This window comes from Panthera onca, chromosome B1 (genome assembly GCF_046562875.1).
Source record: "Panthera onca isolate mPanOnc1 chromosome B1, mPanOnc1 haplotype 2, whole genome shotgun sequence".
Taxonomy (NCBI): domain Eukaryota; kingdom Metazoa; phylum Chordata; class Mammalia; order Carnivora; family Felidae; genus Panthera; species Panthera onca.
The window spans coordinates 12,946,136-12,962,217 of record NC_138342.1 but is presented as its reverse complement, the minus strand read 5'-3'; the positions used below and the strand labels follow the sequence as shown (position 1 = coordinate 12,962,217).

Sequence of the window (16,082 nt, the reverse complement as noted above, 5' to 3'; positions counted from 1 at the left end):
TGAGCATAGTGCTTCCCACATAGTAAGGACTTAATAAGTGAGAGCAATGAGCACGTTGACATGTAAATTCTCCACTGGAAGAAAACAGAAGATCCAGTGTTGACCGAGATGGGGACATTGTTTTCTGTCCCTTCCTTTTGTTTACAGCAGTCCCTCTCCCCCATCTCCACAGTTTGGCTTTCTGGAGTTCAAGTACCAGTTCAAGTACCAGCTGGAAGCAGAAGCTTCTCCTTCTGACGAATGTCAACAGGAGGCTGGTGCTGCGTCACATGCCTACGTCACTCACCTCCTTCAGATCTGATCTTGCTGGCACGTTATCACGTCACATCATCACAAGTGGGGTGAGTACAGTACAGTAAGATCGTTGGAGAGAGGGAGCCGGATAAGGTGGAGACCACTGTATTTCCTTCATAGCACACATTACAGTTTGAAATTAGGTTCCCAAAGGCTTTTTAGTTCTCCGGTGTTGTGTCCTTTCTCATCCCCAATGGACTACAAGGGACAAGAGGACAGGGAGCATGTCTGCTACCCACGTTGGCCTCCCAGTGTTCCCTAGCACCTAAGTGTATGTTAGGTACCTAACAATAATAATATTTTTTGAGAATTTATATGTGTGGGTGCTTTTTAAAAAATATTTTTTAAGTTTACTTATTTTTGAGAGAGAGAGAGAGAGAGAGAGAGAGAGAGAGTGTGTGAGCAAGCCGGGGAGAGGCAGAGATAGAGGGAGACAGAGACTCCCAAGCAGGCTCCACACTCAGCGCAGAGCCCGATGCGGGGCTTGATCCCTCGAACCATGAGATCATGACCTGAGCCAAAATCAGGAGTCGGTGCTTAACCGACTGAGCCACCCAGGCGCCGCTATATGTATGGGTTCTAGTACATTGCAGCGTGTTATCTCATCTAATCCTTTGCAACAATCTTATGGGTTGTTACTCTCATTGTCTCTGGTTTGAAAACAGTGTGACAGAGGCACAGAGAGATGCAGTCACCTGCTGAAGCTCCCAGGGCAGGCAGGTGGTGGAACCAGAATTGAAAAGTGCTCTGACCAGTGCTACGGTCCTCCGGGCCCCCTTCTACCGTGAATGAAATACCCGTGCAATAAATGAATTCATGAAGGATTAATGAAAAAAGATTCAGAGGGGAGGTGATAATTTAATTGGACAGAGGTCGACTAAGAGTTTACAGGTGAACAAGGGCTAAAAGTACAATGTATACATGTGTGTGGAACAGGATTGTAAAGTTTAGGAAGACCAAGGATAACAAGCAAACAAACAAACAAAAGGGGTGTGTGTGTATGTGTGTGTGTGTGTGTGTGTGTGTGTGTGTGTAAAGACAGAGAGGGAGACAGAGAGAGTGAGGGAGTGAGTGCAGGTCTTAAGGAGCCCTGTGTGCCTCACCAAGGAGTATGGACATTTTCTTACTGGTGGCAGGGAAACCGTGAAGGGAAACCATGAGGGAAGAGCAGTTTTTCTTTTCTGCAGCCAGCATTCTGATAATGACAAAGACCAATCCCAAGTCAGAAAAGAATTGTGAATCTGAGCAGGGAGGCCAGTGTGCAGACTCTTGAGGCAGCAAAGATGAGAAGGTATGTGGCCCAAGCAGTATAAGGTTTCCTATCTTTCTGCATTTAGTCTTTAGGTATTAACAGGAAGCAGTATTTCCAATAACTTGGAATGGTCTGCAAGAATTAATGAGAGCAAAATTTTACCTTCTATTAGAAAGAAGTTCCCCAAATGGATCTTTGAGCTTTTTCTTTTCTTTTCTTTTCTTTTCTTTTCTTTTCTTTTCTTTTCTTTTCTTTTCTCTTTTCTTTTCTTTTCTCTTTCTTTCTTTCTTTCTTTCTTTCTTTCTTTTTTTTTTTTTTTGATCAATATTGGGCTGCACATGCCTGCTAGGTGTTACTTTGCTTTTTTTTCCGAAAAAGCCATGTAAACACAAACTCAGGCAGGCACTAAACTCTTGGAACGTCCTTAGTTTGGGAATCTAAACACAAGGAACCGTTAGATTTTGCAGTGGCCATCATTCCAAAACATAAATCAAGCCAAATTTGTTTGAAATCTCGTGTTTAGAAGGTTGTGTGTTTTGACAAACCTTGCAGCAAATTTAGTCCAGCTTTTGGATTTGTAATGAAACTTGAAACTAAGCATGCTGGCCTGCCCTGGGGTCTTCTCGAACAAGTTCCAAGCAGCCCGAGTGTAATGCCTCCCCTAATCTCATCCTGGCAAGGGACTTTACTGTGTTGAGTTGCACTACAAGTTTGGGGTGGACCCTACACGTATCTCCTCCAATCAAGACAAAGGGCTGATCAAGACAGCAATTTGGGGGTATTTCTGCTCCTGAGTATTCTTAAAGAGTGTAAATTACAGAATTAGCAATACCTTATCCCCTGTTGGCTAGTGACTTGGAGATACCCCAAGCCATGATTGGGGCAGAAAGTTAATTAATCTGCTTATTAAAAAGAAGAAATGTCTCATTTGCATGCATTTACATTCAGGGGCTTGCGTGCATCACCCTTTTTGGTGGTCTCTGCTTTCTCTTCTTAATACCACAGACCTAGCTAGGTCTTAGCTCAATACATTTACATTTTCTGCATCTAGGCTTTGTTTGAGGGGTATACGTCTGGTTATCGTTGGGTCCAGTAGAGTGTGATTTTCATATGGGTCATTTAGTTCTCTGTAGAGATCCTTTCCCCTCCCTTGAGCTGTGCCCGTTTTCCTCCAGCTATCATGTACCTCGGTTGCAAAAGATTTATGTTCTTGACCAATCTTGGAAAATAAAGACTTTGCCTCCATCAGAGTTGGACATGTTATTTGGGGATGAGCCATTCAATTATCTGCAATTTCCTACTCAACTGAATTTTCCATGGTCATTTTTTGTGGGAGTTTCCCCCTTGTTGCTTTTCCTATCTTATTTGGAGGTCGGCTTTGGGAGGTTTTTTGTTTTTTGTTTTTTTCTTCTTCTTGAAAAAAAAAAAAAAAAAAGCCCACTGCTCCAAGGGTGTATCCTAGGCATTCCACATTCGGAATGATTGTTTTACCTGAAAATGCTTCGGTAACCTGAACCCAGGCCCCCCTTAAACCTGCTTGAACTGAAGCCTTGGGAGAAGAGGGAGGGGCTGGGAAGAGGGTTGATTGGGGAGCCTGGGGATGAGGAGGGGGTGGAAATGCAAAGGCTGTAACAAGCCCTTGGAACAACAGCAAGTAAACCCAAAACTATATGGGGAGATTAGTGCAGAAGGAAATCTTGGCTTGCCAGTGAATCACCAGCTCTAATACAGGGGACCACAGTGCAGTGTTGCTGTATTTTGTGGTAATCACATTTCTGATACATTACAACAGTGTGACTGTCAGGGGTGAGTGGCTCAGGCAGCGGTTAAACCACCTATATGCTAACAAGCTTAGCAATCAGGTTGTGAAGGGTCCTGGCTGGAGGAAAAAAATTAAAACCAAACCTTAGACTTCTGTCAGACTGTGAGGAGAATTATATTTTTCAACTAGTCTACAGTGTGGACAGGAAATGACCTCTCCACAAACTGCTTCTTTAAAAACAAGCAGTGGTGCCTAAAGCCATCCAGCCTCCTCTCTCTCTCTCTCTCTCTCTCTCATTCACTCCCTCCCTCCCTCCCTCCTTCCCTCCCTCCTTTCCTCCCTTCCTCCCTACCAACCTCCCTTCCTCTCTGAAGCTCCTGCTCTCTCCCTCTCCCTCCTCTCCCGTGCTCCCTCCCTCCCTCCTTTCCTCCCTCCCTCCCTCCCTCCCTCCCTCCTCTCGCTCTCTCTCTCCTCTCCTGCTATAGAGGGCTCCAACAGCAGTTCCCAGCCAGTGTGTTCAGCCTGCCTGCCTGCCTGCCTCTGTGTGTGTATGTGTGTGTGTGTGTGTGTGTGTGTGTGTGAGCGTGTGCGTGCGTCTACTTTGTACTGTGAGGAACACAGCCCATGTGCTCTGCATGGACGTTACTGATACTCTGTTTAGCTTGATTTTCGACAAGCAGGCAAGATGTCCAGCACACCACATGACCCCTTCTATTCTTCTCCTTTCGGCCCATTTTATAGGAGACATACACCATACATGGTTCAGCCAGAATACCGAATCTATGAGATGAACAAGAGGCTGCAGGCTCGCACAGAGGTAAGTACTCCAACCTTGGGTGTATGTTTGTGTGTTTTTTTCAAACTGTGCATGGGCTTTTCCTGGGCTGCTGGCTGAATTCTGTGGGAAGTGTCCCACTAGATACTACCACGTACGTGGAAATGAGCGCCAGGATGAATCCACTAGTTTGAACGCCGGGCTTCCAGGCACAGCAACTCTTGGAGCTGGGGACAGTTTCTGCCGGAATCTTGAAATAGACAACCCAGCACTTGATTTGCCTGCCGGGGCTCCAGAAATGCTCTTCTTCCAGAACTCTGGGGTTTGCAGGCTCTGAGTCAGTCCCGTTAGTGTTTCGTGAGATATGATTCCAAGGGATTTTGTGATCATTTGCATCTGGCAAAATACATTTTTAACAAATCCCAGAGGAAGTCTGCTTTGACCTGCATTTGCTTTTCAAAGTCATCAAAATCGAGGTGGAGGGGGGAGAAGGGTAAGCCCACACACTTTTCTGAACTAGCCCTGGAGGGACACATTGTTTGTGTATTTCCGTGTTAAATTCAGAAACCAGTTGCTTGGGGCAAGGGGGTTCTCGACTTCTCTTATCGCTGCTGGGAGTGTCTCCTAAGGAGCTCTACCTTCCCCGGGAGCCGGCTCAGCCTTCAAGTCAGCTTGAGTTTTGCATATTTGTAATCTTGTGCCTGAGAGGGGGGAGTGAGCCTCTGCCTCCTCGGCCAGCAACTCTGGGAGCCGAGAGAACAGGACTTTCAGAACTTTGTAAATGCAAAACTCCAGACTGCCTCCTGCAATTTAAATATTTAATGCCAGCTGACTTTTTCTCTGGGCTAGCCTGGCCGGGTCTTGCTGCTGGGCTGCTGGGCTGTCCAATTTGCCTGTAAGTTGGGGCTTTGTGTTGAAGTGTTTTGACAAGGAGTTTGTGATGGGTGCACCAAAGTGACTTTGGGAAGTAGAAATCGCTGGGAATTCCGTCTTCTCTGCCCGAGTACAAAATACCCAGAGGGCTGATGGCACAGAGCTTTAAGGAAATAGTCTTGGTGGAATTTTAGATTGAACACTAAGTCTCAGCTCTGGAAGGGGACTCTGTTAATGTTGTATGATAAAATAAAGCACACTTGCTTTAAATTGTCAACAGAGCCATGGAGAATTCATGACGTTTAATGCATTTAATACAGCTAACAAGATGTGACCTGCTTTCTGATTGGCTAACTCCTGGACAAGGACTGATGTTTTTTAAAAAACTGGGTTGTCTTTAGTACTGCTGTTTTCTTTATATGTTAATACATCATAGAAGTTAAATATAATTGATGATACTGTTTCTCTCCCCAGAAGCCAGCAGCTTTTACACAAGTGTAAACTCTGTTTTGCTTAGGGTGGCGACCTGTTGGCAGGAAATGATATTCGTGTGTGTGTGTGTGTGTGTGTGTGTGTGTGTGTGACAGTTGGTATCTTTCATTCAGGTTTTTGCAACTATTTGTTGGACTCTTAAATTCTTGCATGAGCTATTGGTTGTCATAGCCTGCTTATCAGAATTAGGGGGATAGAAAATGTCTTGTAGTTCAGGCACACATTAATTGCTATACAAATTTGAGGTTAAAAAAGGTCTTAAAAATATACTTGGTTGAAAACAAGAGAACAGGGGCCATGAAGGCTCAATTCTTGAACAGCTACAGGATTAAAAAAAAATAACCTGTGTCCAGCTCGCGTTTTAGAAAGTTTTTGAGAAGTTGTGGAATGAGGTTTTTCTCCCATCCTCCTTGGTCAGAAGAACAGGCAGATTTCTCTGATGTCTATGTTCCCCTGTGCTCCTAAATTATCACTTGGCCAGGTCACAGCTAGATTATCTGGGGCACTTCTGTGTCCTAACCCTCACAAAAATCTACAGTTGCAGAAAAGTCCCACATTTGTTTCGCATTTGAGAGAACACCTTCGAAAAGTCCCCCATTTGTGGTATGTTTCTTAAAAATGTCACATTATCTTTTGTGAGAGCTGAACTCAGGAACTCGTACCTTTTGGATTATGGGGTATTACTTTTAAAGATTTTCCCCTGAGTAGAAAAAAACAGCTTCATAGCTCAAGAAACTGGAGAGAAAAGCTTGCTCTGACAAATCTTAAAGATTTTTTTAAAAACCTCTCTGACTGTGACAAAAAAGCACTGCGAACTGTTTTCTGGTATGTTCTAGAGCCAACCCCGAACATTTCCCCACTAATTAGATCTTTTTTACAATTATCCAAATAATTGCCCTGACACTTCTTTTCTCTTTGCCAAGCCGTAAATGATGTCATGAACCCAAGGCCATAAATTTGTTTTTATTTCATATGTAAAAAGGAGAGAATAAAATAATTTCTACTGAGCCATTTAAATATTAACATTAAATACTACATTTTGATCATAGTTTGTAATTGGAAAAGAAAATATTTCGAAAAAAAAAAACTTTTCGTGAGAAAGTTACATTGTGCCTTTACCAACAATGATTATTGATGATAAAGTTGTTCTGAGCCCTGTAGACGGTTGACATAAAATACAATAATACCCAGCAAGAGTTACCAGGTTATTCACACACAAAATCAAATAGATTATTGAGTGACTTTTGGAACTTAACCAATGCATTCAATCATTTTGGACAAAAGAGACTCAGTTCTTTCTCCTGTTTTCTGGTTCCTGCTCCTATATTACATGGTACTATTTCACTGACTCCTCATTACACACACACACACACACACACACACACACACACACACACACAATCTGGGTAATACTCTCAAGTCCCTATTCCTTTTTAAACATAGATTCGGGTAGAAAGAAATTGTAGCAAATCAATGTTGAATGAATAAATTGTAATCGAGTTTGTAGAAATTTCCTAGTAACCTCCTTTTTATGGAAAGGAAAGAAAGTGGTAAGGAAGCAAGGGGTTTACCTATTCTCCCCCAGTAGCTGACCCCCAACCTCTTCCCTGGGGCATTCTCTCAAGTGATTGGTGCATTTCTTCCAATTAAATCAAATCGAAGTCCATCAGAAGCAGAGTAGTTACAGTTTTGAGAGCACTGGATTGGGAGTTCTCCTGTTCCTAACTTGTTTCTGTCACTTACTAACTATTTGGCATAGATATCACGGTTCCTCATCTGAAAATTACCTTGCAATACCCCTCTGACTTAAAAATTCAGATTCTGCAAAAGTCCTGGGTTTGGTTTTCTTCTGTATGAGAGAGTGCTGCAAGCCAGCACGAGGAGCACAGACATTATTTCTTGGTTCAGGGTATTCAGTTCAAAGTCACAAATGGCACTGAAATAATGGGGTGATAGTGGAGAAAACACGGAAAGCAGAGACCCTGCCAGCCTTGTTTAAAGTAGCACTTGGAGCCTGAGGTTCCTGGGACATAGTAGTTACTCAGTAAACATCTGTTAACTTGCCAGTGGATGCATCACTACATGGAAGAGGAGAGAAAGTTTGAGAACTAGGTCCTTGGAATTAATTCTGATGCCTTTGGGGGCCTGGTGCTCCCTGAAGCTGCTTTGGGCATCAGCTTCCCCCACCCTAAAAGTGCTCTCTCTTCCCCACACTCTCCACATTTATTTCACCATGACGTAATTTAGATCCATAATCTTTGTGGCAAAAGTGAGCAAGTCTCTAAGAGATTATAGGACCTTTTTAAAGGAATATGAGTGTATTACAAAGCAAACAAAAACAACAAGAATATGTTTTAAATGCTATTGGCTGTTCTGGGAAATAAAGTTTATTTGCAACATCAGAATCTCAGTGGAATTTCGTAAAGAAATGCGTGGGTGTCCTCCCTACCCCCGCCCCCCCACTTTTTAAATGAAGTTAAGAGAAACTCTTTGAGATTTGCGTCACAGTTGGTCACTAGTAATTCCCAGGCAGTAGGAAGGGGGTGACATTTTCCGTTGTGTAGGCTACCATGATTTACCCGTGTCTTCCAAAATTCATGGATGGTCTTGCTGTCCCAAATGTATCCGGGAGGGACACAAGTGCCCAATTATACAGTTAGTTTAGCATCGCACACAGAGTGCGATCAGGTAGGCTATAAAGACATGGTGTACAGATATCAGAATTTGTTCTCCGAAAAGCTTCAGTAATCACAAAAACAGCATTTCCCCCCCACTTCCTGAGCTCCGTGAAATGAAAATATAGGTAAAATATGAAACACATGATAGTGACCTTCATTTTTCGAGAAAAGATTTCACTGGTGTTGGATTCCTCTAGAATTTCAGAAAGTTTATCAAGTTATAAAAATCTCCTTATCGTTGGTAACTTTTCTGTACTTTGTCCTCATTCAAACTACCAAACTCGTCTGCATTGCAATAAAGCTGTTTTTAAGTATATATATATATATATATATATATTTTTTTTTTTTCCTGTTGGCAATGCGCTCCTTTTAATAAAATACCACAAACTCCAGGAAAGTGTGGGTTCCATTATGTATTTGTTCTGTTTCGAGGGTTTTTCTCCCCCCTTTCTTTTATCAACATTACACATCCCACTCCAAAAGAGAAAACCGTGATTACAATTGGAAGCCACACACACAAGGTTTTTATTAGAATTACAGTTTTTGGTTTTACAGGATTTAATATGAACGTGAAAAATGTTTGAAGACCTTGAAATTTAAATCTGCTGCTTGTACCCCTCCTGGTCCTTCTCTCAAACTCCCTGGGGGGGGGGGGTGGGAGGGGACTGAAGGGGGGGGTTCTCATTCTTCTCTTTCAGTTACATTTTTATATACTTCAGTCACAGGGTTTCCCGTTGTAACATCATGTTTATTCATGGGGTAGCTGAATATCCCTGATCAGACGGAGTCTAGTTAAAATGAGATTAGGTATTTTGGATAGGTAGAAAAAAATGAGAAATACTTTGTGATAACTTGGATTTTTTTTTCCCTAGAAATTTAGAAAGAAACATGTTGTCGTTGCTCCGCATCATATGAATGATTTTCAGTGTTAAACACAGAACTTTCCAAGTTTTTCCGAAGGGGGTTGGTGAGGAGTGGGGGGAGGGGGCATTGGTAGCGGTAAGGAAAGCGGTTTTGAAAATGTTAAATGAAACCAAAGTGCAGTTTTAAAAAGGAGAACTTCCAAACTCTCTTATTTTTCAGAATCTCTGCATGGCCTCAGAAAACAAACTGCAGGACTCATACCGATTTTATTTTCCTGACGTCTTTTTATTTTCCCCCCATGCTCTTGCGATGGGAACTGTTTTTAATTAAAAATTGCTGTAAACTAACTATTAGTAGGGAGGCCAAGAAGAAGAAGAAAAAAAAATCTCTCAACTCCCATTCAACACAGATTCTTATCAGTCTAAAATCAATGCACATTTAAATCTCTCCCTTTTTGGTGTGTAAATGATAATATAGGATTTAAAACAGTATGCGTTTTTTATGCATTTAGCTTTTTGTTTGGGTTTCAGAAAGAAATTAATTTAAATTGTATGGAGAACAGGGCTATAAATCTCCTTTTATTACATTTGTCCACATTAACTCATTTTTCACGAGAAACACAGAACACCTCCTTTCTGAACAAGCCAACAACACATAAAACAAACAACCCTGAATATCCAACTTTATCCATAGTCAAGAACAAGATTCATCAACTTATTTGGATTTGGTTGGTGGGTCTCAAAAATATAATTGATCTGGGAAAACAATCTCTTTTTTAAAGTGTCAGAAAACAGAGCTTTAAAAAATGTTCAACTGATGTGGAGACTACATATACCTTTGTCATTATCTGACAAAGATATTGTTTGCTTCCCTTTCTTTTTTTCTTTCTTTCTTCTCTCTCTCTTTTTCTTTCTTTCTTTCTTTCTTTCTTTCTTTCTTTCTTTCTTTCTTTTTCTCTCCCCTTCCTTCCTTCCTTTCTCTTTTTCTTTCTTTCCTTCTTTCTTTCTCTTTCTTTCTTTCTTTCTTTCTTTTTCTCTCCCCTTCCTTCCTTCCTTTCTCTTTTTCTTTCTTTCCTTCTTTCTTTCTCTTTCTTTCTTTCTTTCTTTTTCTCTCCCCTTCCTTCCTTCCTTTCTCTTTTTCTTTCTTTCCTTCTTTCTTCTTTCTTTCTTTCTTTCTTTCTTTCTCTTTTTTCTTTCTTTCCCTTCCTTCCTTCCATCAGTTTGAGCCTAGATTTTTTTTAAAAACTCACATTGTAGGAGCATGCATCTGCACATAGGCAACTATCAATACTTAAAACAGAATTCGGTTATCTCTTCGAGAATTGCCGTATTTTAGACAATGACAATATCTGGGAATACAGAGGTGATTAAAATATTTTTCTGTCCTCTGGAAGCTTACAATTTGGTAATGAAGGAAGACATACAAACCAAGTCTTACAATGAAGTGCCATGATAGGTTCATAGTGTATTATGGGTGTGTCCATGTACTGGAAGGTACAGACCCTTCTGAAAGGTCGTCAGGATGATAATAGTTAACATCATTGGGGTGCTTGCTATGTGTCGAACATGGGGCTAAGTGCTTTCTGTGGGTCAGTGCCTGTAATCCTTATACTTGCCTCATGAGGTAGGTACTACTAACTGCATTTTTACTGAGGAAACAAAGGGTTAAGTAAACTGTCGAAGGTCACACAGATGGTAGTTTAGTTTTAGAGATTGTGCTGTTAACTTCGCTGCTGTAACACCTCTTTTGCGATAAGAAATACTAGCCAGGACTTTGGTTTCACCTGTAGAAATTTATTAGGCACTGCCTGGAAAGTGGACCTCGTCTACGTAACTTGACTTGACCACTTGTCTCTCAAATTCTTGACTGATTTCAAAAAGGATGATGTGAAATCCCAAAGGATGATGCCAGAGGTGGAAAATATACCCTGTTTGTTGACAAAAAGAACCAAAATGATACTCCCTATGGAAGAATGAGTGTCCTCGGTATTCATTGAAGTGGTCTTCTCTGAAGTCACTGAAAGTGTTGTGGACTGTGATGCATAGTCACCTCAAAGTTTAATTCTTTTACTTAAAAATAGTTAGGTTTCCATCCTGTGCTGGACTCTTCTCAGGCAGGCTCTGTGGAAGACGGTGTTTTAATTGTCTTAAACAATTCAAATATAAGGAGATTAAATCACAGTCAGAGTTTGTCATGGTGTTAGCTTCCTTTGCATCAATTAGGAATCTTAGAGGTGCCTGGGTGGCTCAGTCAGTTAAGCATCTGACTTTGACTTAGATCATGATCTCCCGGTTCCTGGGTTCGAGCCCTGTGTTGGGCTCTGGGCTGACAGCTCAGAGCCCGGAACCTGCTTTGGATTCTGTGTCTCCCTCTCTCTCTACCCCATCCCCTGCTCACAGTCTGTCTCCCTGTTTCTCTCTCTCTCTCTCAAAAATAAAAAAAAAAAGAAAAGAAAAAAATTAAAAATAAAAGGAATTTTAGAGAAAATAAGGTGTCCAGGGGCTTCCTACCCACCTAGTTTGATCCTGATCCTCTTGTACGAGGCAGTCTCCACACCCTGTGTCTCTGCGTTTCTTTGTGGGAGGTGATGTTCCTTCCTTACCCTTGCACCCCTACTTCGGCTCTCAGTGAGGCCACCGTCTTTACAGTAAACGCCTGCCACTTGTCGGACATAAGATGGGTTTCCTCATTTATCCACCCCAAGCCTGACATGCATGCATTCTCGTTCTCCTTTAACAGATAAAAGTGAAACCCAGAGACGGGGAGGCGGAGTCCATACCCCGGCATCCCTGGGGACGCCATCTTCTAACTCCTGCCTTCAGTGTTCTCTCCCAAGGCAGGTGGGAAGGGCTCCCCACCCCTTTTGGAGGCCCTGACTTGCCCTCACTTTACCACCACTTTTGACTAACCTAATTTGAAGTGTTAGCCTTCCAAATGAAAACAGAGGCTCAGGGTTAGAGATTTGACAGACCCCTCTGAAGAGGTGGGGAGTACTCTGTCCTGGTGACATCCCAACCCCATCCACTCTTTTCAGGGTTTGGAGGGCCACCCAACTGTGCTCCCTGCTGCCTCTCTCCATCTTAAAATCTGTTCCCCGCAAGCAGCCGCAGGGATATTTTTGAAGCGTGAATCCGATCACATCACTCTCTGGCTTTCCCTCACACCTAGCGTCAGCTCCCAACTCCTTGCTCTAGCTATGAGAATACAATTGATCCCGAGGTCTCGTCTCATCTCCTTCTACATGTTCAGTGGACTCCAGCCACAGGGACCATCTTTGGATCCATTAACTCTTCGAGCTCATTCACGGCTCAACATCTTTGCCCTCGGTGGTGGGATAGTTCTGTTCCTCCATAATAATCCATAGAAGTATTAGCAGGCCTAATTTGAATTAGAATTTGGCCTGATGTTGACTTTATTTGCAGGTGATCAATTAAATATCTCAAAGAAAGCAATGACCACGAAGGGTGAGCGTCCAGCACTTAGTAGGTCCTCTACTGACCAGCTTAAATGTGCCCTTCACAGAAAAGCTCCCCTTGGATCACCTCAATTAAAATTCCCTCCCTTAACCCCACTCACTTTCTATCACATGGCCTGATCATTTTCTTCACAAAAATGACAGCAAGCTGATATTTTCTTGCTTCTAGTTTATTTCTTAAGTGTTTGTTTTTCTCCCCCAGAATACGAGCTGTGTGAGGGCAGGGGCCTCATTTGTCTTGTTCAGACTTGTCAATCACAGCCCCCCCTCCCACTGCACCTCCCCATGCCCCGTAACGCATAGTTGATATGCAAAATATATCAGTTGAATAAAGGAAATTAAGTTGTGCCAACACTACCCAGATTCACACTGGAGTTTACCTCGAGTCTTACCAACAGTTACAGCTGGAAAAGAATCTGTAAGCCTAATAGCCCGGTGAATTTCACTGATAGAATGCTCAGCCAGACCTGCAGAAAAAAGAAGGCTGAAGAGGGAATTTCTTCTGTGAAGAAAGCATTGACCTGAGAATCTTGCCTTCTGGGTGGTGTGAGTCTGTGGGGAGTCTCCTGACTTCTGATTAAAAATCTTTATCCTTATCCTAGTGTTTTTCCTCATCTGATATATCTACCACTTATCTCTCTTTGGATCTGCCGAGGGGGCCACAGCCATGAGTTATGATATGAATCGTGACCACACCTTACATTTCCCGGAGCACTTTGCATTTTGGGAAAGGGCTTTCAGGGCCATTAATTAGCTTGTTTGAAGTGATTTGCCCAACAGAAAATAAGAGAAGTTATATTAGTATATGATGTTGTGGTTTATGATAACTGTGTTTGCTAACTGTCGTGCGTTTGTGTGCGTGTGTGCGTGTGCATGAGAGACAGACAGATAGACACACAGAGAGAGAGATCCTTGCCCCAATCAGATTGTGTTTGTGTACGTGTGCACCTTCCAGCTGGGAAACATGTGCACCGGTGTCTGCTCCTTTGGAGCAACAAGAGGGACATGCGTGGAGTGTAAAGATCTGAACTCAAGTATGACTGATAACAAGTCAGATCTGGATCCAAACCCGGGCTTTGCGTCTTGCCTGCTGTGTGATCTGAGGGAAAGTTTCTTAACTTTTCTGAGGGTTTGTTTTCTTAGCTTGAGTGTTAGGTTGGGAGGGGAATGGCTAAGGCACGTACAATGCCTGGAACAGTAATCCGCCCCCGGCCCCGTGTGCAGTTTCGCTTTCCTCGGTTTCAATTATCTGCCATCAACAGAGGTCCAGGAGCCGGTGATCCTCCTGATATGTTGTCGGGAGGTCAGTAGTAGGCTAACACCATATCGCAATGCCTGCGTCTGTCACCTCCCTTCGCCTCATCACATAGCCGTTTTGTCATCTGGCATCATCACTGGAAGAAGAGTGACTACGGTATGCTACGGTTTTTCGAGACAGAGAGAGCACATTCACATAACTTTTATTCCAGCATATTATTATCACTGTCTTATTGTCTTGTTAATTATTATTAATCTCTTTCTGGACCTCATTTAGGAATTACACTTTATCATAGTTCTGTATGACAGGGGAAAACGTGGTAAATATGGGGTTTGGTACTATCCACAATTTCAGGCATCCATCAGGGGGCTTGGAATGCATCTCCCACATGGAAGGGAGGATTTCTATGTGTAGTAAGTGCTCAATAAATGTGAACCAAGATAATGATCATAAGCTGTTGCCCTTATTCTCTATCCTATCAGCAAATCGAGTAGTGTAAGTAATGAAACACTGCTTGATTTCCTGAAAGTATCTTTAAAAATATTTTTTTCGCCTGGTTTGTACTAGCATATTTCCGTTTAATGAGCAAAATTTGCTATGATGTTATAAGACTTGTGGATTTGGTATTCTCACAATATATGCTAACGTGACCAGGGTTTTTCAGTGCCATACAGTAGTGCTCACGTGATAATCATATACCTTCTGGTGGCCACGATCGCCCCCAAAATCCGGGTTGTAATGATCTCTGAGACATACCCGTAGTCTCAGATTAAGGACTGACCGAAGTGTGGGACACATGTCTTCCATTCTGTTGGGAAGAAGCTACGTTCAGGATTTGCTCCGGCTAAGAACTCAGTGGAGAGAACAGAATGTTGAGAGGGTCCCTTGTTCCAGAGAGCCTTTGCAGGGCCACCTAAATGGAGAGCACACACCTGCTGGCCTTGACTGGCCATCTCCTTCAAAGAGGCGCCCTTCTCAACACGCAGCTTCGCACAGACTTCTCCAAGGGAGCTGTGTCAGCAAGGGCTGGAAGCCGCAAGTGCCACCTCCGTGTCTGGACTGATAACAGCCCTGCCAATTGATCATCCGCTGTGACACCTTGTGGCTTGCTCCCTAACACAGTGAAAATGCCACGAGTGGAAGTGGCGATGTGCTGAATGACACCATGCGGCATCCTTCTGGCCTCAGGGCTCAGGTTGATGGGGAGGAAAGCTGCCTCCTTCTGCTTTCCTTAGAGATGCACCTGGGCGTTCCAATGTGCTGGTACGTCCCACTAGTACCAGGGTAGAGTTTCCTTGATTTTTCCTTACTGAGTTCTTTAAACTACGCATAGCTTCCTACATTACATCTCCTTGACCAACTCACCTGCGATTTTTATTTAGATCTCCACATTAATATTTTTTATAAATCTTTCTAGTCAAGTATCTTGCATAGCTCAAACATTAAGTTATTTGCATATATATGTGTGTGTATATATATATATATATATATATATTTTGAGAGGGTAGCGTTTGTTAAATTTTGCTTTCCGATAGGGTCATTTCTTAGGACTCATGAGGATTTTATCTTGAGACTGAAAATTGTGTAGACAAGCAAAAGCTAAACTAATAAACAAGGCTGACCCTTTGGCAATGCACACACACACACACACACACACACACACACATGTCTTCTTTTGCCTTATAATTTCAGCCATGATTACCCTGCAGTTGACTAAAATTTCTTGCCTAAAACTGAAATGAAGCAGTTGGTGAATATCTCCTGCCTTTGAAAGGTTCTTATGGAGAACATTTGGTGGAGACGACCACTCTCAAAATAGCTGAATCCTAGAATTTCAGAGCTGGAATAGACATGAAAGATCATCCAGCCCTATAGCTCCTGACTTTGGAAGTGCAGAAACGACACATAGGCGGGGCTTACCTGGGCTCCCAAGTGCTGTAAAATGGTCTCAGGTTTTCTAAATCTTAACACTTGTTACTTGAGAATAACCAGGAACTGGCCACATTAAACACCATCTTACCAACTACTACCAATCTTACAAAAATTTCGTTTTTTTTTTTTAAAGTTTATTTATTTATTTTGAAAGAGTATCCCAAGCACGCTCCACGCTGTCAGCACAGAGCTGGATGTGGGGCGCCAACTCAGGAACCGGGAGGTCATAACCTGAGCCAAAATCAAGGGTCCGACGCTTAACCCACTGAGCCACCCAGGCGCCCCCTACAAAAACTTGCATGTTTGAAATCCCTTTCACCTTTTCCGGTTTTCTGATTGTGCTAAAATAGTATCAGTCTTTAACATCATGCTGCTGATGTTGAAAAACACATCACTAGTCTACATTGCTGCAGACTTTATGCGGCGC

The 16,082-nt window shown here is 42.6% G+C and overlaps 1 protein-coding gene across 10 annotated transcripts in view; it reads left to right on the top strand.

Annotated features, from left to right (window-relative positions):
• The first annotated feature begins 3,626 nt into the window (after nt 1-3,626).
• Nucleotides 3,627-16,082, top strand: part of LDB2 (LIM domain binding 2) — a 383,869-nt gene continuing 371,413 nt past the window's right edge. For 6 of the 10 annotated variants that reach the window (XM_060655376.3, XM_060655377.3, XM_060655375.3 and 3 more), the window contains exon 1: nt 3,627-4,125. In XM_060655376.3, coding sequence (XP_060511359.1) covers nt 3,994-4,125 — 132 coding nt within the window. In that variant the 5' untranslated portion in view covers nt 3,627-3,993. The remainder of the gene's footprint in view (nt 4,126-16,082) is intronic. The other 4 variants (XM_060655373.3, XM_060655372.3, XM_060655371.3 and 1 more) reach the window with 3 other exon arrangements.